The 20,164-nt window shown below is 33.4% G+C and overlaps 3 protein-coding genes and 1 pseudogene across 20 annotated transcripts; all 4 read right to left on the bottom strand.

Moving 5' to 3' along the window:
• Positions 1-546: 546 nt before the first annotated feature.
• LOC18594568 (PHD finger-like domain-containing protein 5A pseudogene) lies at positions 547-3,389 on the bottom strand (annotated as a pseudogene). Of its 9 annotated transcripts, XR_016027501.1 has the most exons (7): positions 3,279-3,339; positions 2,930-3,009; positions 2,665-2,810; positions 1,998-2,422; positions 1,690-1,897; positions 792-1,028; positions 547-657 (listed from the first exon to the last, which is right to left on the bottom strand). The product of XR_016027501.1 is annotated as a PHD finger-like domain-containing protein 5A pseudogene, transcript variant X5 (transcript). The 9 variants fall into 9 exon arrangements; XR_001928895.2 differs by having other exon boundaries at positions 547-1,028; XR_016027502.1 differs by lacking the exons at positions 547-657; positions 792-1,028 and having other exon boundaries at positions 1,486-1,897; positions 1,998-2,038; positions 2,380-2,422.
• Positions 3,390-3,910: 521 nt separating this feature from the next.
• On the bottom strand, positions 3,911-5,542 carry LOC18594566 (protein WHAT'S THIS FACTOR 1 homolog, chloroplastic-like). Of its 2 annotated transcripts, XM_007022169.3 has the most exons (2): positions 5,318-5,542; positions 3,911-5,106 (listed from the first exon to the last, which is right to left on the bottom strand). In XM_007022169.3, the coding sequence occupies exon 2, from the start codon at positions 5,030-5,032 to the stop codon at positions 4,001-4,003; it is 1,032 nt and encodes a 343-aa protein (XP_007022231.3). In that variant the 5' UTR covers positions 5,033-5,106; positions 5,318-5,542; the 3' UTR covers positions 3,911-4,000. The 2 variants fall into 2 exon arrangements, with proteins under 2 accessions (XP_007022231.3, XP_007022230.3); XM_007022168.3 differs by having other exon boundaries at positions 3,911-5,542.
• A 2,254-nt stretch (positions 5,543-7,796) lies between these two features.
• Positions 7,797-10,258, bottom strand: LOC108662943 (V-type proton ATPase subunit e1). Of its 2 annotated transcripts, none has more exons than XM_018124942.2 (4): positions 10,123-10,258; positions 9,551-9,678; positions 8,995-9,042; positions 7,797-8,150 (listed from the first exon to the last, which is right to left on the bottom strand). In XM_018124942.2, exons 2-4 carry the CDS (start codon positions 9,646-9,648, stop codon positions 8,084-8,086), a joined length of 213 nt encoding a protein of 70 aa, XP_017980431.2. In that variant the 5' UTR covers positions 9,649-9,678; positions 10,123-10,258; the 3' UTR covers positions 7,797-8,083. The 2 variants fall into 2 exon arrangements, with proteins under 2 accessions (XP_017980431.2, XP_017980432.2); XM_018124943.2 differs by lacking the exon at positions 10,123-10,258 and adding an exon at positions 10,092-10,115.
• A 1,086-nt stretch (positions 10,259-11,344) lies between these two features.
• Positions 11,345-18,597, bottom strand: LOC18594565 (Per1-like family protein). 7 transcript variants are annotated; one of them, XM_088808390.1, is made up of 9 exons: positions 18,462-18,597; positions 16,842-16,916; positions 16,356-16,717; positions 16,034-16,131; positions 13,820-14,081; positions 13,509-13,705; positions 12,377-12,564; positions 11,780-12,072; positions 11,345-11,659 (listed from the first exon to the last, which is right to left on the bottom strand). In XM_088808390.1, exons 4-8 carry the CDS (start codon positions 16,129-16,131, stop codon positions 11,786-11,788), a joined length of 1,032 nt encoding a protein of 343 aa, XP_088664516.1. In that variant the 5' UTR covers positions 16,356-16,717; positions 16,842-16,916; positions 18,462-18,597; the 3' UTR covers positions 11,345-11,659; positions 11,780-11,785. The 7 variants fall into 7 exon arrangements, with proteins under 7 accessions (XP_088664516.1, XP_088664514.1, XP_088664515.1 ...); XM_088808388.1 differs by having other exon boundaries at positions 11,345-12,072; positions 16,837-16,916; XM_088808389.1 differs by having other exon boundaries at positions 11,345-12,072; positions 16,356-16,671; positions 16,837-16,916.
• Positions 18,598-20,164: the final 1,567 nt, after the last annotated feature.

The following is a 20,164-nucleotide window of genomic DNA, read 5'->3' as shown; positions in this document are numbered from 1 at the left end:
TCTAATTTTCATCTGATAGGCATGTCTTTTTAATATAAGTTTTTGGTAAGTGCTATCAAAATCTATCTAATTCTTCACTGAGACTCTATAGGTGAAAAGAACAGTAAAGTAAAATGCTATAAAATCTCACATCATTCAGTAACGAGATGGATCTAAGGTTTATAAATACCAATTTTCTTCCATTTAATCAAAATATCTGTTGAGTTGAAAATGTATACTCAGTGACAATTGCACATCTCATGACAACCAAAATTTTCACATTTCACTTCTTCAAATTATTCCTATAGATAATATATATATATATATGAATAATTTCAATGAATTAAACAAAGGTGAACTTATGATAACAAATAGACAGTACCCTTTCAATAATTTAACCTAGTTACACAGTTCATGACTTTTATCTTTATCTGATATAAAGTCCACAAGGTTAGCTTTCTTTGATCAAGCCACCACCACCAGTCCAGATGAATGCTCATAACAGTTTGAAAACATATAGCATATAATTGTTCAAACATAATGGTTTGAATCCACAAGAGAATCGAATTATTTCCATCTTATAACTTTAACTTCCATTGCAAAATCCAATTCCAGCATCTAAATGAGTTCCAAGTTTCAACCAACTCAGAATCCCAGCGAAGCAAATATCCTTCATTTCTGAAGCATAACAAGAACAAACAAAATAAAAACCTTATACCAGTTAATAAACACAGTCTTCTTACAGCATCAATCTTCCAGGGGGCTACTTGGTCTTCTTAAGGATATTGGAAGTTCAAAACTTTGCATCGTACCTAATAAACTCCACAATATGCAGGTAAGGAGAATAGTGGCGGCATGACAGAAAGCATTGGCATCAATGATTCCTTGCAATGGAGAGGAATCATAGATCTCTAGAAGCTTTGCGAGGCCACCTCCAAGAACCCCCACCCACAACATCCACTGACAAGGATGGGCAGTCTTAGCAGCCCAAATCACCCAAATGAGAGGTTGAGCAGCCCCATTGACAACCCAACCTTTCATATTTCACACTGTATAACGTTTGACCTCATGTCATTGGAACCAGTAAATGCAGGAAAATTATGTGCAGAAACCATTTAGAGAAGGATGTTCGGTCAATAAGAATATGCAACCAGGATCAACATTAATGCACTGCTTAATAGAAAAATGCTTGTCCAAACCAGCAAATAAATTCTACTGAATATAGCATTGACCTATATTTTGAAGCCATATCAAGGTTTGAAGGTACCATCTCAAAAAAATCACTGATATTGTTGATTAGAGAGCCAGCCAAATAAATCTGAAGGGGCAATAGTGGGATAGGGTGGAGAGGTGAACTGAAAGATGCTTACTAACAATGGAAAACAACACTCCAGATTCACGAGTTTATCAACAAGAGCTCATATACGTGCCACAAACTTGCAAACATATAGTAGGCCTTCTTATCTTGTTTTAGAGGTAATTACAGTAAAAAAGGATCAAAAAGGATAGTCAACCATGAAAATGCATTGCTAGGTTGAGTGCAGAAAACGTGAAAGAAGCAGGTTCCTGAGCAGATTAATGGGCCACATCAAAATTAATACTGCAGAAAACTATGAAAAATTTCCAAATTAAACAGAAACAAACTTCATTGAGGTTTGATGCATTAAAAAGACAACTGAATCCCATAAACCTGTGTGAAGGGCCATTTACCATAATTCTTTACAGGTTCATCACCAAGTGCTTCTCCTTTTTCTCCGTCAATTGTAACAGCAATCACTTTGGCAATCCCATTGTTTCCCAGTAAAGTGGTTCCTCCATATACAATGGATAATCAATGGCAAGCCCATCAGAAAAAACTTGCATGGTGGAAAGCATCTTCACCCAACATAACCAGCTTTTTCACATTGTGCCATAAAAGCTGTAAAATTCAAAACATTTCACTAGTAAAATACTTAATAAATGTCAAACTCTAATCAACCCATACACAAAAGACAAAATACTTGAAAGTCCACACCCACCTTCACCTTAACCACTAATCAATCAACATCTCCTTTACATTCTGTTCACGAGACAAACTTAATCAACAGGAAAGCACCAGATTGAAGAACCGAACAGATTACAGAAAGCAAAGCTACCCTAGTAATCAAATAAATTCATTTGGATTCCATCCAGCAGACAAATTGATCACTAATAGGATAGAAGTACTGAACAGGTTGCTGAATCCAAAGTGACCCTAGGAATAACATAAATATTAAAGAATAATGTTGACATATCTTACAAATAGCACTGACATGTCCTGAAGAAAATATCCCAACAATTAGAACTTAAGATTTTCTATTAAAAGGTATTAGGTCCAAATCTTGAGCAAGGGGCGAAGCTTATAAAAATAAAGAGAGTTACTTCATATTGTAAAATCCAAGATCCAATAAGCTTGCACATGTACCTAGCAAAAGGCACAAATAGAAATCCATAAGCATACAGTAAGCTGTAAATGCAAATCAGGCCTGTTATACAGTTAATTTACAGTTCCTGAGAAAACATATTGAACAACAACAAATCCAGAAACCAAAGTCTTAACAATGAATCCAACATTTTTAAATCTATTATTTCCAAATACAAAAGCTGGGGCAAAAGAGAATCACTGAAGGTAAAATATCAAGCAATCATCTTTTCTTGAAACCATACTTCTTACGTTCATAGAACAAGTCTGTTTTGGCACTCCCCAGATTGACGATTTTGGGACAACCATCCCGATCTTTCTCCAGCTGTGTACACTCTTTGCAGTAGTATGCATCAGATATCCCCAGTCCTCCGCAGACAACACACCTCCCCTGAAATGACCCATAGTTGCATTCATCACAAACCCGCACAAGCGTGCAAGGACGCACTAAAGAATCACAGATTACACACTTTCCATCACATTTCTCACAAAGTCGTCCAATGGCAATACCTGGTTGTTTCCGGCACATGATCAAATCAGGATGGTGCTTGGCCATGCTTTAATCAACACGCTGCGTAATTCCTGCAACTCTAAATAGCCAATAAGTTGACAGTTGTTAGGACTTGTCAAGTGCCTATTAATAGAGCAAATATAATCAAGAGTTGGAGTATGCTAAAGATGAATCAATTAGCTTCGTTTGGATGTTGCTTCTTTTCTATAATTTTATTAATTTTTTTAACAAAAAATAGCAGCAATCTGTATCAGATAATAATCAGAAAAATCATCAACAAAAATCTCATTAAAAAGAAAAAACAGAGAAAGAAAGTAATCGGAGAGAAAGGGAAAAGACAGAGCCAACCTGAGAGAGACAGAAGCGCCAATGCAGAGAAAAGATTGTTTACTTGGTTTTTCCCTTTTCTACAGGGGCTGGCCGCCTCTTTGGACTTTTATTTATTCCTTTCTTTCAAAAAGTAAATAAAAATATATATTGCATTCACTAATCAAATTTTTATTTAATTTAATTCCAAAAGAGTCAAAAAGTCTTTTTATAAAAAAAATAAGTCAAAAAATAACAGCTAAATAAAATAATTGATATGCCCTCTGTTCTTAATAATATTTTTCTCCTTCATTTGGTTAGCTTTTGGGAAGAGGTATAGCTATTTTCCAAAATCATGGAATTTTCATTACCCAATCATACAAAATTTAGCTCAACATCTGTATGAAATGAATACCCAATCATACATAGTATCATAAATTCCAAAGCAAAGAAGTTAAGTACATCAAGAAATCCTATGGAGGCATTTTGTTATTACTCTATATATATACCAGTCCTTGGCCATGTTCAAACAAAATAAAGAATGAACAAATAAGAAAAATAATCCATTCTCTGTGGATTGGCAAATGTTTGAAATCATTATATAGGCATGACACTAGTAGATGTTTCAGTAAGATGAAATATTAAGTGGAGACTGAAACATATTGGGAGTAGAATTGTTTGGAAGCTTCATTTTATGCACAACATTTCACATGAACAACTTTGTCAGTAACCCTTTTTCATTATTGTTAATGGAGCCACAAATTTCATGTAACAACTTGTGAAGAATTCACACTGTTAAATGAACTGATCTCATTTCTACCACTAAGTGTAACAAACTTATCATTAAACATCAACATAGGACATTTATCTACCAATCTTGTACCATCATAAGCTTCTTTAAGGAAAACTGTGCTCCTCGTACCTTTATTTGTAATGTAAAAGATACCATGATGCTTTATCAAACAGAGCACTAATTTAGAGGGTAACAGGTACTCTGAATGAAATGCATCCAACTGTGCAGATGTCATCCGCTTCTCCATAGTCAAACTGAGGAGTTCATGAAGCACAGCCACCACTCTTTTCCGAGCTTTCGGATCAGCAACATCAAATCTCCTCGCATTCAAGTATGGAGAAGGGAATTCCATTTTCTGCCACCTCTGAAGCTCCTCAAGATAACTCTTATTCGGTCTAAAACCAGCAGCAAAACACATTTTAAATGCAAATGGACCTAGATAGTTACCATCTTTCATGATCCTAACCTTCTTTAGACCCCCAGCTGATGCCAACACCCCTTCACGTGCGAATCTCTCCTCACGAGCAGTCACTGCCAGCGAAGAATCCCAGTTCTCCAAGTTAAGATAAGCTCTACCATTGACATCTTTTATTGAAAAATATTCAGGATACTTCCAAATCAACGACTTCTTAAAATCCTTAGGCAAACCAAGTTCACTTCCGAAGAATTCAACCTTTTCCAATGGCACCCTACAATCAATGGACAGCATTAACAACTTCCTCAGATTCTTGACCAAAATAGATTCCATTAAAACCCTTGCTTCACGCTCTTCACTTGCAATCTTTTCGGCTTTTCGAGTGAGCGTAACAAAAGGGAGTTGTTTTCCACTACCACCACCAGCATGGAATATTGAAGGGTACTTCTCAATGATTGACATGAAGTTCCACTTTGCCACAAACCCAACTTCCTTTTCAAGGTCGCGCAGAAGGAGGCATTGTTGGTTTTGGGATTGGATAATGGACTTCAACTGCAGAATTAAAGATGGTTTCTTTTGCAAGTCCATGACTTTGTCAAGTTGATAGTCTCTGTGGTATATTTTCTTCTTTGGCCTCTTTCCTCCAGTTGATATCTGCCTCACTGAAACAAACATAGAATCAGACTTTTTACATGAAATTGTTGAAGATGACAACCTTAATATGGATCTTGTTTTCATTCTCAAGTAATATAAAAAGACACTGCTTTTTTGAGCCAAATCCTCGAACAGTTGGTGTGCAAAGTCCAAAACCAAGAAAAATAAAGGATCTGCTTGAAAAAACAAAACAAACCCAAATACGAGAAACAAATTTACATTGACATGCTCACTGTGGAATTGGAGTTTCTGTTGGAAATCATAATGGGGTTTTCTATTGTAGAAAAAGAATCGTTTTATTCAATGCTTTCAAAGTCAAACAGGAGGTTAAACAGGGTAACGAGTAACTAAAGTCGTGACTCAACCGGTTGTTATTAGTCCTAAAATACATCTGTTTATTGTCATGAATGCTCATGAGATTTTTATTTTTAATTTTTTTGCTCAGTATTAATATGAATAAAAAATATATTTAATTATAAATATATAAATATTGTAAAGATTTTATATGTTTTGATACCAACTATAGAAGAAGATGGAGCATCTAAATCCAAGTCCAATGGAGAACATTTGTATAAATTGTCTCAATCTTTGTGGTTGTCCTAATTATCAATGTTAGTGGTTTTTTTTTTTTTCCTTTTAGTTTAGCGTCAATCATGTTATTTTGAATTTGATAATTTTTGACAGCATATTTTCCTGTTTTAATGATGGATTATTACATATACATATATAGCCTTTTTGCTTTATTCTTACTTTTCCTTGACCAGATAAGGTATAATAGGTGATAACCATTATAATACTTTATATATATATATATTTGTTACTAATTTATAATTTAAATATTTAATATGGTTATTTTATTTAATTTTAAAATATTAATATTTTACTTATAATTTAAACATTAACATTTTCAAAAATATTAAGATTTTATTTATAATTTAAATACTCATAATTTTAGTTTAATTTATAAATTTAAAATATTAAATTTTAACAATATATAATTATAATTATAATTATAATTTTTTATCTTTTCGTTTCTTCTACATTGGTCCGTCATCAAAGATGTGGCTGAATCTAGACTTTAGGGAGCACAATTGACACTTCCTACGACTGAATCTCACTGAAAAATGCCAAATTCGACGTTTTCTCAATTGGATTTGGTCGAGGAGCTTCGGATTTAGCCTTAGAGCCACAGTCGTTGTCGTAGTCGCCCTTTTGTGGTGGGTTGAGGAAATTTAGAAAAAAATGATAAGAAAAGTAAATATTTATACGTCTAAGTTTGGAAGTTTCTAAAATAGGTAAGGTATTTTAGTCTAAAATTTTTTAGACCTTAGAATGAAATAAGTGAAAGTATGCAATTAATTTCTATATTCTGTCAAAGTGTTGGATTTAATCACGTATAGTAATTTGTAAAAATTGAATTTTTGAAATTGACAATATCAATCTAATTATTAATAATATTAAATTTTTTTTACTATTTATGTTGATATAATATTTGACTGTATTAATGTGACATCTAAGATGATGCAATGATTATGTCCTTAGACAATAATTGGGGCATCATTATTGGATACCACATTATCAAATTCAATGCATGTCATTAAATTCAACACCACGTCAATACAGTCAAATATTATATCAATATTAATAACGAAAAAAATTTAATACCGTTAATGATTAGATTGACATTGTCAATTTCGAAAACCATAAAAATTCAATTTTTATAATTTATTGTATAATAATTAAATCCATCACTTTAATAGAATTTATGGACTAATTGTATAATTTTACTAATGGAATAGAATTGACTCACTCTTTTAGTTTATTGGGGTCACAGTCCAATTTTACAATAATGATGAGCAAGCTCCTTTCTCATCTAAATAAAATTTGAAGTGAAGACCGAATATGAATTAAAATGTGCAAATATGATTTGAATACAAAAATTAAAAATTAAAATATATGCGTTTTATAGTTAATGCAATGTATTGTCAGTAAATCAAATATTATCATTTTATTAATAAATAAATTTAAAAGATGAATTTTAAAAATATTTTTATATATTCATATAATTATAATTTAAAATTTTTTTAAAAAAAAATATATAATTTTTATTTTTACATTTTTGTATAAAATGACACTATGTGATTAAATGATAAAATATAAATATTAGACACTACAAATTGATAACTTAGCAACCATCAAACACTTTCAAATTGATAACATAAGGTACAACATCAAGGTGCTTAAAAGAGCTTAGCCTTTAACAAAGGTGTCTTATTCAGTGAATTCATACCTTGAAAGCCATTCAAATTTAGCACAAGTCACTATGCAAAATTAGATTTAAAATATATACCATGAAGAAAATGTTGTTCGCATACTGATGACCAAGGGGCAAAGGCCTTCAAGAGTTGGTGCATTGGTTTGTAAATGCTCTTAACTGTTTGAATTTTGCATGGCAATGGTAACAAAGAGTTGCTATAATCAACTGCTTTTCCAATCAAGCCAAAGATTAACCATAAGAGAGTTCTTCAAAGTATCATTACAAACAAAATATGCCTACTCACGGTAATGTTGGATACAATAAATGAAGGACATTACTATTTCCCATTCAACTTACTCTTGCTACAAATATGCTAGGTTCGAAGCTGCCAATCCAAAAAACAAAGAGGAAAATAAAAAGGACAAACGATGACAATAGTAATTGGAGAGAAATGTAATCCTTTTTTGCAATTATTTTTTGAAATTACATAATGTTTGATAGAACAACACTAATTCTTATTAAAACTGAATAAAGGATAATACAACAAATGAGACTGCTAACATCAAGTGCCAACACAATACCAATTCAAAGTCCATGCTCGAATGCGGATTATATACAGAATCAACATGAGAAGACACTGAATCATCCATGACAACTAAATTCAAATATTACTCAGTGGCCAATCCACAGTCTAAGATAATCCTCAAAAAGATTTTGTGTAAAGAACTTCACTCTCCTTCATTCAAAATGGGGACAATGAGCGGTTTCATTTGCGCAAGATATACAATTGCCCACCTAGCAAAGCAAAAGAATTAACATTACAAACCAGAAAGACAATGAAATAAGATATGTTTACTTATTAAATAAGAGATCTACATAAAAGTGACTACAAAGATTAATATCCTTCGAATCACTGGACAAAGATGCATATCCATGCAGTGAATGCAGGACAATGTGAGTATGGATAGTATACAAGCATCCAAGATGGAGACAAGAGTATATTCTTAAACAATGAATATTAGGTTATCAAATCCGAGAGTGCCAAAGGCAGAAGAGTAAACATATTTAGTGTTCTTTTAAATGATAAATTAAAAACTTTATCATGTACCACCATAACCTATGAATCCACCTTATTCCAAATCTATATTTCTACAATCATAGCAACCATCAAACTCTCACAAATTGGTAGCATAAGGCATAACAGGTCAAGGTACTTAACGAGCTCAACCTTTAACAAGGTGTCCTATCAGTGAATTCATAGCTTGAAAACCTATTGAACAAGCTAAACAAGACATTTCATTCAGAGTTTTATGACAACTTCTTTATAAACACCTTAAAATTAGGCTTTTGCAAAGCCATTCAAATTTAGCATAAGTCACTATGCAAAATTAGAATTAAAATATATACCATGAAGAAAAGAAATTTTTCATTGCAGAATGTGAGGAAGAAAAAGCACTGGCATTACAACGTTCATCTTAACCAAAACTTTGGAATGACAACATGGCCAAATGAAGTCCAATGTTAATAATCATAATGCATTTAAGATTTCATGTTGATACTTACTTTATGAACAGCATGTATTTAAAAAATATAGCTACTACTGAAGAAAGAAAAGATGTAAAGCAAGCATATAACTTACATCATCCAACAACAGGCTGTTGCTGTAATGACTAATGTTAAGTGGAACCTGCATAAGAAGACAAGGAAAACGGTTTTCCGATGAGAACAAGGAAAATCAAAAGAGGCATTACACTTATTGGCAAGAGTTAATCAAACATAAGAAAGTTGCCTAGTATCTAGATGACAAACCAGGCCATAGTATATCAAAACATAGTACTACATAATGAAAATCCCAGCAGATCAGTTAAGCTAAACCATTGATCTGTTACCCAATGCAATGAGAGGTTATAAGATTCATTCCAGTTCACAGTAAGCAACCCCAACACAAAGAATTCAGCATTGGTTCACAACGCTAACTATTCTATCTAACAGCCCTACTTACCATACCAAATTAAAGCATATTTCATTTTTGTATACCAATCAGAACACCTTTAAACTTAATTAAGAAAATATTAAACCGAGATTGTGAAAAGGCTGCAATTTTTAGCATATGTACTTTAAAATCCAAAAAATCTTACTAAAAAAGAGCAATTTAAATTCTAAAAAAGAAGAAAAATCCTTAATAGGGCACTTACAGATTAGCAGAGGGACCTCTATTACAGCAGATTCTGGTACAAATCGATGCAATTATCCCAATCACGGCAAAAATTAGGGTCGTTACCAGAAAACCCATATTCCAGATCTCAATTTTACACAAAATTTCCTGCAAAAAAAACAAAAAACAAAAATTAAAGTTCTTTTTTTGAAAACTTTGATTTGGTGCTCCGCAAAAACCAAAAACAAATTTTGGGATCAGATAAAATTCCCCTTACCTTCTGTTCGGTTTGTGAGAAAATGCAAGAAAATAACAAAAAGTGTGATCTTAGTTCGGATTTAAAAGCTTCGTTTCGTTGAGGTTTTAGTTATTAGTTTCGGATCTACGGATGGCAACAGCTATATAAATATGTATATTCCATAATCAATACCCAGAAATATAAAAAGAATTATATAACTGCAATGATTTATTTAAAACTGAATCATATTATCTATACCAAGGAAGAAAGAAAAATGAAATGAAAACAGGATCTAAGATCAAAACAAGAAATGTAAAAGGATCTACATGGAGGCCGATCTTACTGAAGATGAAAGGGAACGGCGCAGAGCTTACCTGAGCTAGAGAGAGAGAGCGGGGCAGCGAGAGAAAGAAACAGATGAAGATTTTGGGAACTTTCACTCGAACGAGGCAGGCCCAGGACGATATGTCCTCTTTGCATTTTGATGAGACGCCGAAGGCAGTGCGTTTGAGAGTCTCAGCGTGAGCCCCCCCTTTTCCTCGTTGGGCTTGGGCTCCCTCTTTTGGGCTTTGTGCTTGGTTTCTAATAACACCTTTTTCTTCTTTTTATTCCTTTTTGAGTATTTTTTAATTTTTACATAAATTTATTCATCATATATATATATATATATATATATATATATAAAAGAAAACTCCAAGCTTAATTACGTGTCGATTTTAGAAGATTTTTAGAAAAGTTAAACAATATTTCTTGAAAAGGTTTGAAATTATTCATGTTAACTGTAAATATATAAGTTTTGAACAGAACATATATGTGAGTAATTTATATTTGACTCGTATGCAACACATGGATCATACTCTAATATAATTAATTTCTATCTTTTCTTTACTTCTTCCTCATTTCCATTTCATGTCTAATCTAATTATAAATATTATAAAGGATCAAGTTTTGAAAAAAAAAAAAAGTTAATTATCCTATGTGAATAACCTAACTAAATGCCATGTGTCTTCTAATCTAATCTAATTTATTAATGAATTTAATATGATTTAAATTAAAAATATAAAATGATTAATTATTTTTATTGATTAATTAAGCCAAGAAAACCGCTTGATTTTGTCCATGACTTAGAAAAGGAAATATAATTTTTTATTTAGTTCCTAATTTTATTTTATTTTTGTGTATTCAATTCATAATTGTTTGGTTCCTACATGCCAAAAGGGAATACGAACGACTTCCCTTTTATTTTTTTAAAAAATCATCTTTATAATTTGTTGCCATGACAAGACATTGTTAGACCAATCATATGAGAAGCAAAATACAATAAATATTTCAATAAACCCATCATTTTATTACTCAAAGAGACATAATTGTTACGGTACTGGAATATTTCGATAAACTATTTTTATAATTTGTATAAATTGAGTTTTTATATTTTTAGAACTTATTAATGTTAATCTAATTATTAACACTATTAAGTTCCTTTGTTTAAAGTTTCTAACATGGCACTGATCATGTTGATTAAAGCGTTGACAAGTACTGGTGTGAAATATTTAGAACATTGGTCCACCTGTTAACTTGGTCAACACCATGTGAAGATGATCAATACTGTAACATGTCTAGCAATTAGCTAAACAGTACCAAGAGGACTAGAAGGAACAAATTACAGAAACTGTATGTTTAAAACTGCAAGTAGTGCATGTGCATGGCAGGACCACCCACATAAATGCCTCGTAAATAAAAGCATGATAACAAAGTGAGTAAAAAGTTCAAGCATAATGAGTTAAATCTACAAAAGAATTGAATTAGTTCCCTGTTACAACTTCGATATTGGTTTCTGAATCCAATTCCAGCAAAATAGGTCTTTCAAGTTTCAACCAACAGGGAATCCCAACTAAGCAATCTCCTCCATTTCTGCTCATAACAAGAACAATAACAGGAAAAGAAATAAAAAATATGAAAACCTTCTGCCAATTAATACGACAGAGTGGTCAAGGTGCGAGAAGAGGATGATGGTTTACAAGTCAGTCTTACAGGGAGCTACTTAGCCTTCTTAAGGAGGACAGATGTTCGAAGCTTGGCATCGTCCCTAATGAAACTCCACCATATGCAGGTAAGTGGAATAGTTGTGGCATGCCATAAAGCATGGGCATCAAAGAATCCTTGATAAGGAGGGAAATCATAAATCTCTAGAAGCATAGCTAGGCCACCTCCAAACACCACCACCCACAACTTCCAGCGAGAAGGATGGTGTGTCCTACCAGCCCAAATTGCCCAAATGAGAAGTTGAGCAACCCCCATGACTACACATACTTTCATGTTCCACCCTGTACAATGTTTCACATCATGTCATTGTAGCCAGTAATGCAAGAAATTTATGTATTGAAATCTCTATGGGCATGATGTTCTTTCAATAAATATTATGCAACCAGGATCAGGATTAATGCACTGGTTGAAAGAAAAGTGCTCGTCCAATTTTATATTTCAAATGAGACATGTGACAATACAAACTGTCCACATAAGCGGAGTATCTTTTGTGAGATAAATAATTAACTAAGAACATATTGGAGTAAACTAAACCCCCCTGATAAAATGCTAAAAGTAGAAACTACCAAAGAACAGAGATGTTACCATAGTCAAGGGAATAGAAGTTGAGGAACAATATATGGGTAGTAGTAAAGGCGAGCAATGGAGCAGCAACCATGACTCTGGCAGCCTCATCTCTCACATTGAAACTTCTAAGTATAGTCAGAAGAAGAGAGTACCCAAGCAGTGCCACAGCAGATGAGTAGTCTAACTTTTCTGTCAAATCCACATCACTGTGGTTCAAGTAGATATCATAGAGTCAGAAATCAGACCTTCATGTGCATGTACATACAGTCACAGAGAGAGAGAGAGAGAGAGTTCCAAAGCATGTGTGTGATTTGTGAGTAGGCCAACTTATCAAAATATTTGCCACTCTAGACAAAGCATCAATAAAAATGCAATATGACCACGTGCACCAATTAACACACAGAACACATGCACCTGAACATATAAAGGGTCGGTGACATCAGTTCAATAAAAAAATCCTACAGCCGCTAGGCATAATTACAAAATATGTTACTCTAAGCATTCTATTTACTAACATTCCCATGTTATTGGACACTTAAACTAGAAATGGTAAAGACGATGTGATACTCTATATATAAGAAAATACCTCCCAAAAAGTTAAAACGTACCATGTCTGACACATAACCAACTGTGACACTCTGAACCTGAGTACATGCACAATGCAATCCAGTATACAGACCCAAGTAAGGAGAGATAAGCAAAAATGTAGAAGACTAGGTTCTATTTAAAATGCCAGTTTTAGGAGCTGACTTTGACGAGGCAGTATTAGGCAAGTAGCATCTCATTTCACCGGATTAGTTTTTCTTTCAGTTCCCTGTCTAAACTATTTTATTTATTTATATTACTAACAGTTAGAAATGTTATTATCTGCAGGTCTGCCTATCTTATAGAAAATCTACCATTTGCTGGTTCCTTGCCTTTCCCCTACTTATCTTGGTGTTATGCAGTGTTTATATTTGCAGAAAATATCTCATCAAATGAACAAATAAACTCTATTCCATGTAACATTGACCTATTTTTCAAAGCCAAACCTAGGTTTGCAGGTAACATTCAAAAGAATCACCCATGTTTTTTATGCATAGTGCCAGCCAAATTTATCTGAGTGGGAAAAAAAGTGGGGGCTGGAGAGGTGAATGGAAAAAATGATTACCGACTATGGAAAACAGCACTCCAGAACCACGAGTTCATTGCCAAGAGCCCATATATATGCCACAAGCTTGCAAACTCATAGTATGCCTTCTTATCTTGTTTTAAAGGCAAGTTGTAGTAAAGAAGGATGAAAAAGGATAGCCAACCATGAAAATGCATTGCTAGGTTGAATGCAGAGAAAGCTACAGAAGCTGGTTCCTGAGCAAATCAATGGCCAAGCCAAGATGAATACTACAAAAAACCATGATAATATACCCAAAAAATCCAAAAGAAACCTTTATTGAGGTCCAATGCATGAAAAAAAAAGCAAACCTGAATTCCAAAAACTCGCTTGAAGGGCCATTTACCATGATACTTGACAGGTCCATCACCAAGTGCTTCTCTTTCTTTCTCTCTATCAATCATGCAATTGTAACGACAATCACTTTCGCAATCCCATTGTTTCCACTTCAAGTAAAGTGGTTCTTGCATGTACCATGGACCATCACTGGCAACCCCATCAGAAGGAAACTTGCAGTGGGGAAAGCATCTTTCCCCAACACATCCAGTTTTCTCACATTGTGCTACACAAGTCCTAAAATTCAAAACATTCCAAGCTGTAACTACTTAAATGCCAAATTCTAATAATCAGGAGTAAATTAATTTTAAGTCAGAAAGACAAGAGTGTGAAATGATGCAATCCATAACAATACGCATGCAAGCCCCATTGCAAATTATACAAAGAACTAACGTGTGACTCGTCACTTTATTCCTTTATGTTTTTATTCTTTCTTCTCTCTTGTTTTGGACCGCTTTGAAAATGCAAAATGCTGAACTCCCCCAAACTATAATGATATATGTGCACTTCTTCAAAATATAATTCTCCCAAATGATTAGACAAAGGATACTTTTTGGCTGACTTTGGGTAGAAAATACAAGGTGCTGATGACCACCACAAATTCCCAGCAAATTGGCAACATCGAAATACTTAGAACCTAGGAAGCTCATCAATGATCCATATGAAGTACTCCCCTAATAATATAGACAAGAAATAGCTATGGTGCTGAGAGAAGGTCACATCACCTACCTAATGCAATTACCCTGGCACTGAAACTTTGAGCAGAGTCTAAATAGATTCATGGAATTCCTTGTTCAATTAAAAAAGAAAAAGGGAAAATGAAAAAGGATTAAATCTATAGAACTTCTTGGCAGTAGAGTGCAGCCTGCAGCCAACTAGAAGACACAATGACAGACAACCATATAAATACCACCAAGTCTTATATTCTGCTTTGATTCAAAAAGACCAATCCAATGCTTAGTGTCTCACAGGGTATTGATTAATGGATATTATATCTATATAAAGACTGAAAATCATAAAAAAAAGGCATATTTAAATGAGCCAGTTTTAATTTTATCTAATTGATGACCAAATAACTGAATATCCTATAAAGTAATTGTTAGTTTCAGTGAGGTGCTAATCTTGATAACCTATCACCTCAAGTAACATGCACAGCTTTGAGTGCCTTGCCTTAAGGGTTTTAGGGCATTTTATATAACACCTTATCTCACCACACAAGCATCTAAGTACCTGCCAGATTTCTTTTGACTACAATGATGAGTAAAATAACTTGGTATTCTTCTCTCATTAAAATTAAAACCATTGAATCTAAAAGAAATAATACTAATGACTTAACTCACTGACGCAAACAATTGCAACCAAAAAGGACTTTGATATAGTGACCAACATAAATTTGCCTTAGACTTCAGAGAAAATTACTCTTGATCTAGCCAAGGGCCATGCTATCAACATGGCATCACCTTAATGAGCATCCTTTAACCATTTAGTTTCTTTGATTTGCAATAAAATTTTCATATTTGTAGATGTGCATTTCCTAACTTTTATTTTACTCAAAGCTGGTTGCCCGTACATCCTCAGGGTTTAACATGAAACCTTATAATAAAAAACATTACCATTCCTATTCTTACCAATAACCCATACGAAGAAGGTATAATAAACATATACAAGGAACACATAAAGCTAACTTTTGAGGACTAAAAACAAGGAACACAAAAAGCTAACAGTCAGCGGAGTTCCTTTCTCAGCTTTGAAGGTAGCAACACAAACACATCACATTTTGTATCCTACAGCAAACCTTATCTGAAAGACCTGCCCTTAATAGTTAAGCACATGAACGGTATAATAAAGCAATTACCAAAATACATGCCCATTCCAATCTAACAACTAAGTAATATAGATGCTTATTGTCGTAGATATTGTAAGTCCCAAACTTTATAAGACTTGATAACAACTCGAGATCCCTCAGCATCAATGTCGAAAATCAATAACCAAGTTAGTTTGCGTTGAAAGGAATAGTAACTCATACAATTTCCCCAAGATAATTGGAAATTGAATTTTTTTTTCTACTATGCAACTAACTTATATAATCCATAAGCTACAGGTGTAGCATCCATACATTAAAAAAGACAAACAGAAAGCAAAAGAAATGAATTATGGGTAATGGGGGAAGAAAGAAAAGAAAGACAAACCTGTAACGTGGATCAGAATCACCAGCACTAGCATCCAAGACTCCAACAAGAAATGAAAGCACCAGAAACAAAGCTATCGAAGAACGATCTATCATCATCTGATTGGAAAAGTATCGTTAAAAAGAAACAAATGTCAGTAACCAAAAGAAATTAAGCAATGAGAGCTTATAAAAATTTGATGGGCAAGTTTAATATATGGGTTGTTTTATTTATAAAGAAAGATGGGATGAAGAACATCAAGAAAGTATTGCAAGATCAAAAAGGGTCTAACAAAATGGAGAACATGAGTAAAAAAAAGTAAATTTCATTTTCCTACTTTCACCTTTTCTTTGGAGAATCCAGTTGGCCTGCTCAAAAGGTTGCAAGGTTGAATTTTGAACAATAAAGAATTTGAGAAATGAAGGGAGTTGGCTTCTTTGGACTTTCAGATTGGCTTTGGCGAAGAGAGAGACAGAAGAGAAGGTTTGAATGGGTTTGAAAGCATAAGTTTGACAAGTTTGGCCTAATCCTTCTTTTATTGGGTTGGCAACAAGCGGATGTTTGGGCCCAATCCTAAGTTTTGGGCTTATCTTCTAAGGCATGATATTGGTTTTGTGGTTAATACTTTCAGCTCCCGCATCAAATCCGACTCGGCAGTGCTACCAAGTTAGCAACATGTTTTCAAGCAAGCCTTTATTGTCCAATCTTTCATATATATATGTATATAGAAAAATATCACAAATCTTATATCAATAGGAGATGAGAGACATGTCTTTTGAGTTAAAAGTGTAAGATCATAACAAATAGTACCAGAACTTACGAACCTTACCTTATATTGATGTTTGGTCTAGTGATTGCTCGACCAGGAAAATTCACTATGCGGACTGGTCATCTGTCTGTGCTTCTGAGAAAAAATGAAGGTTTAGACATTGTGGATCTACATATTAAAAATCAATCACTCCTCAACAAATGGATTTGGCATTTTGGTGATGAAAAGGACTCTTTTTGGAGACATATCATTGTTGATCGGTATGGATCGGATCTTAATTCTCTTGTTCTTTCGAATTGTCTCCCTAGGAAGACGTCTCTTACTTGGAAGAACATTGTTAGTCCTTTATGGGATGCCTCACAGTTTTTTGATTTGACTAAAACTGGTAGTAGTCTGCTGTCAGGCAAGGGTAATTGTATTAATTTTTTGAATGATATTTGGATTGAGAAAATTAATCTTAGAGCTGTCTTCCCTTGTATTTATGCTTTATCTGCCAATAAAAATGGTGCCTTGATTGATTTTGGTTCTTAGATTGATGATGTTTGGCATTAGAAAATTCCTTTAAGAAGGAATTTATTTGACTGGGAAAAAGAGCAATGGAGTCTTCTTATGGAGCCTTTAACTAATATTTTTCTTGACAAGGAGATGTCTGATAAGATTATATGGAACCATAGCTCCAATGGTGTTTATTCACTCAAATCTTTTTGTAAGCATGCTGTTGGGTTCATGAGCACGGTTCGGCTAACCTTGCTCTTTACAAAGTGGAGGTTCTTTGCTGGCACGCATTAAAGGGTCAAATGGTTGTTAGAGCAGAACTTGCTAGAAAGGGTCTCTTTAATAGTATTGCTACCTTATGTGCCATTTTTAACAAAGATATTGAAACGATCGACCATCTTTTTTTGCGATGCTACAACTCATGGAGGTTATGGACTTTTCAGATCGGATCTTGGGATCTTAATATGGTACTCCCCAACAATATGAGATATTTTCTTCTTGCTTAGAATGGTGTCATTACTAATGAAGAAAGAAATTCAATTTGGTGTATGGCTTTCTTCACCATCATGTGGATAATTTGGTATTCTAGGAATGACCTTATCTTTAAAGGTGAACCTTTTGACATCTTTCAATATTTTGAGACTACTAAATTCAGAATGGGGTGGTGGATTAGGGCTAAGCGACTGCTAGAAAATTCTTCTGTTCTTGATGTTGTGAGGGAAACGGCCTTGGCTAAAGCTCCTTTGACACAAAAAAAAAAAAATTAAAGTTTTTTTTTTTGAAAACTTTGATTTGGTGCTCCGCAAAAACCAAAAAGAAATTTTGAGATTAGATATAATTCCTCTTACCTTCTGTTTGGTTTCCGAGAAAATTCAAGAAAATAACAAAAAGTGTGATCTTGGTTCGGATTTAAAAGCTTCGTTCCGTTGTGGTTTTAGTTATTAGTTTCGGATCTAGAGATGGCAACAGCTATATAAATATGTATATTCCGTAATCAATACCCAGAAATATTAAAAGAACCAAATTAACTGCAATGATTTATTTAAAACTGAATCATATTATCTATACCAAGGAAGAAAGAAAAATGAAATGAAAAACAGGATCTAAGATCAAAACAAGAAATGTAAAAGGATCTACATGGAGGCAGATCTTACTGAAGATGAAAGGGAAAGGCGCAGAGTTTACCTGAGTTTACTGAAGATGAGAGAGAGAGCGGGGCAGCGAGAGAAAGAAACAGATGAAGATTTTGGGAACTTTCTCTCGAATGAGGCAGGCCAAGGACGATTTGTCCTCTTTGTATTTTGATGAAAACACCAAAGGCAGTGCGTTTGAGAGTCTGAGCGTGAGCTCGCCCTTTTCCTCTTTGGGCTTGGGCTCCCTCTTTTGGGCTTTGTGCTTGGTTTCTAATAATACCTTTTCCTTCTTTTTAAAGTCTTTCCATTTAAATATTTTTCCATTTTTACCTAAATTTATTAATCATATATATATATATATATAAATAAATAAAAGAAAACTCCAAGCTTAATCATGTGTTAATTTCAGAAGATTTTTAGAAAAGTTAAACAATATTTTTAAAAGAGATTTGAAATTTTTCATATAAGTTGTAAAGATATAGGATTTGAGCAGATCATATATGTGAGTAACTTATATTTGACTCGTATGCAACGTATAGGTCATATTCTAATATAGTTAACTTTTTTCTTTTCTTTACTACTTCCTCTTTTCCATTTCACGTCTAATCTAATTATAAATATATTAAAAAATATAAAGTTTTGGAAAAAAAGGTTAATTATCCTATGGGAATAACCTAACTAAATGCCACGTGTCTTCTAATCTAATCTAAGTTATTCATGAATTTAATATAATTAAATTAAAAATATAAATGATTAATTATTTTTTATTGATTAATTAAGCCAAAAAAATCGCTTGATTTTGTCCCTGACTTAGAATAGGAAATATAATTTTTGATTTAGTTCCTAATTTTATTTTATTTTTTGTGTATTCAATTCATAATTGTTTGGTTCCTATATGCCAAAAGGGAATACGTATGACTTCCCTTTTATTTAAAAAAGAAAAAAAGAATCATCTTTATAATTTGTTGCCATGATAAACATTGTTAGACCAATCATATGAGAAGCAAAATACAATAAATATTTCAATAAACCCATCATTTTGTTAATCAAAGAGACGTAATTGTTACAATATTGGAATATTTCGATAAACTATTTTTATAATTTGTATAAATGGAGTTTTATATTTTTAGAACTTATTAATGTTAATCTAATTATTAACACTATTAAGTTTCTTTGATTAAAGTTTTTGACATGCTTTGACACAGAAAAAAAAAAAAACAAATCCATGATTGATTAGGTTAGACCATGCTTTGACAGCATAAAATTTAATGTTGATGGAGCTGCGAGAGGCTACCCAGGGGCTACGGGTATTGGGGGCACTTTGAGAGGCAACGATGGTAATATTAGAATCCTTTTCTCTAAATCTGTGGGCATTATGGACTCTAATCTTGCTGAAATTTTTGCTATAAAAGAAGCCTTGCTTCTCTTGCTGCTTTCTCTAAGGTTAGCTCTCATGAGTTCATTGTGGAATCTAACTCCTTCATGCTGTTAAATGGACAAATGACCCTTCTTACACTCCATGGTGAATGAGGAATATTTTGTGCTTGATCAACATTTGAAGTCTAAACTTTTCTAATGGTTAGTTGATCATATTCCACAATCTACAAATCATTTTGCCGATCGTCTTGCTCAAGATGGTGTGGAACGTTTGGAGGATCTTGTTGAGATTTTCGACTAACCTCTCTTTCTTTGATTTTGTTGCTGTAGTGTTGGTTTTGTTTTTGATCTGTTTCTTTTGCTTTGATCCTTTTGTTC

Source organism: Theobroma cacao, chromosome 7, assembly GCF_053813885.1.
Source record: "Theobroma cacao isolate CCN51 chromosome 7, ASM5381388v1, whole genome shotgun sequence".
NCBI lineage: Eukaryota > Viridiplantae > Streptophyta > Magnoliopsida > Malvales > Malvaceae > Theobroma > Theobroma cacao.
The sequence above is the reverse complement of the archived record's forward strand: the minus strand, read 5'-3'. Positions and strand labels throughout refer to the sequence as shown.

Coding starts and splice junctions, on each gene's coding strand:
- LOC18594565 (XM_088808388.1), bottom strand. CDS start 16,131: ATGATGATAGATCGTTCTTCGATAGCTTTGTTTCTGGTGCTTTCATTT. Junction 13,706..13,819: donor AGCGAGTTTTTGGAATTCAG/GTTTGCTTTTTT, acceptor TGATTTGCTCAG/GAACCAGCTTCTGTAGCTTT. Junction 12,565..13,508: donor AGTGCTGTTTTCCATAGTCG/GTAATCATTTTT, acceptor CTTGAACCACAG/TGATGTGGATTTGACAGAAA.
- LOC18594566 (XM_007022168.3), bottom strand. CDS start 5,182: ATGAAAACAAGATCCATATTAAGGTTGTCATCTTCAACAATTTCATGT.
- LOC108662943 (XM_018124942.2), bottom strand. CDS start 9,648: ATGGGTTTTCTGGTAACGACCCTAATTTTTGCCGTGATTGGGATAATT. Junction 9,043..9,550: donor AGAGGTCCCTCTGCTAATCT/GTAAGTGCCCTA, acceptor CTTCTTATGCAG/GTTCCACTTAACATTAGTCA. Junction 8,151..8,994: donor ACAGCCTGTTGTTGGATGAT/GTAAGTTATATG, acceptor TTGCTTTGCTAG/GTGGGCAATTGTATATCTTG.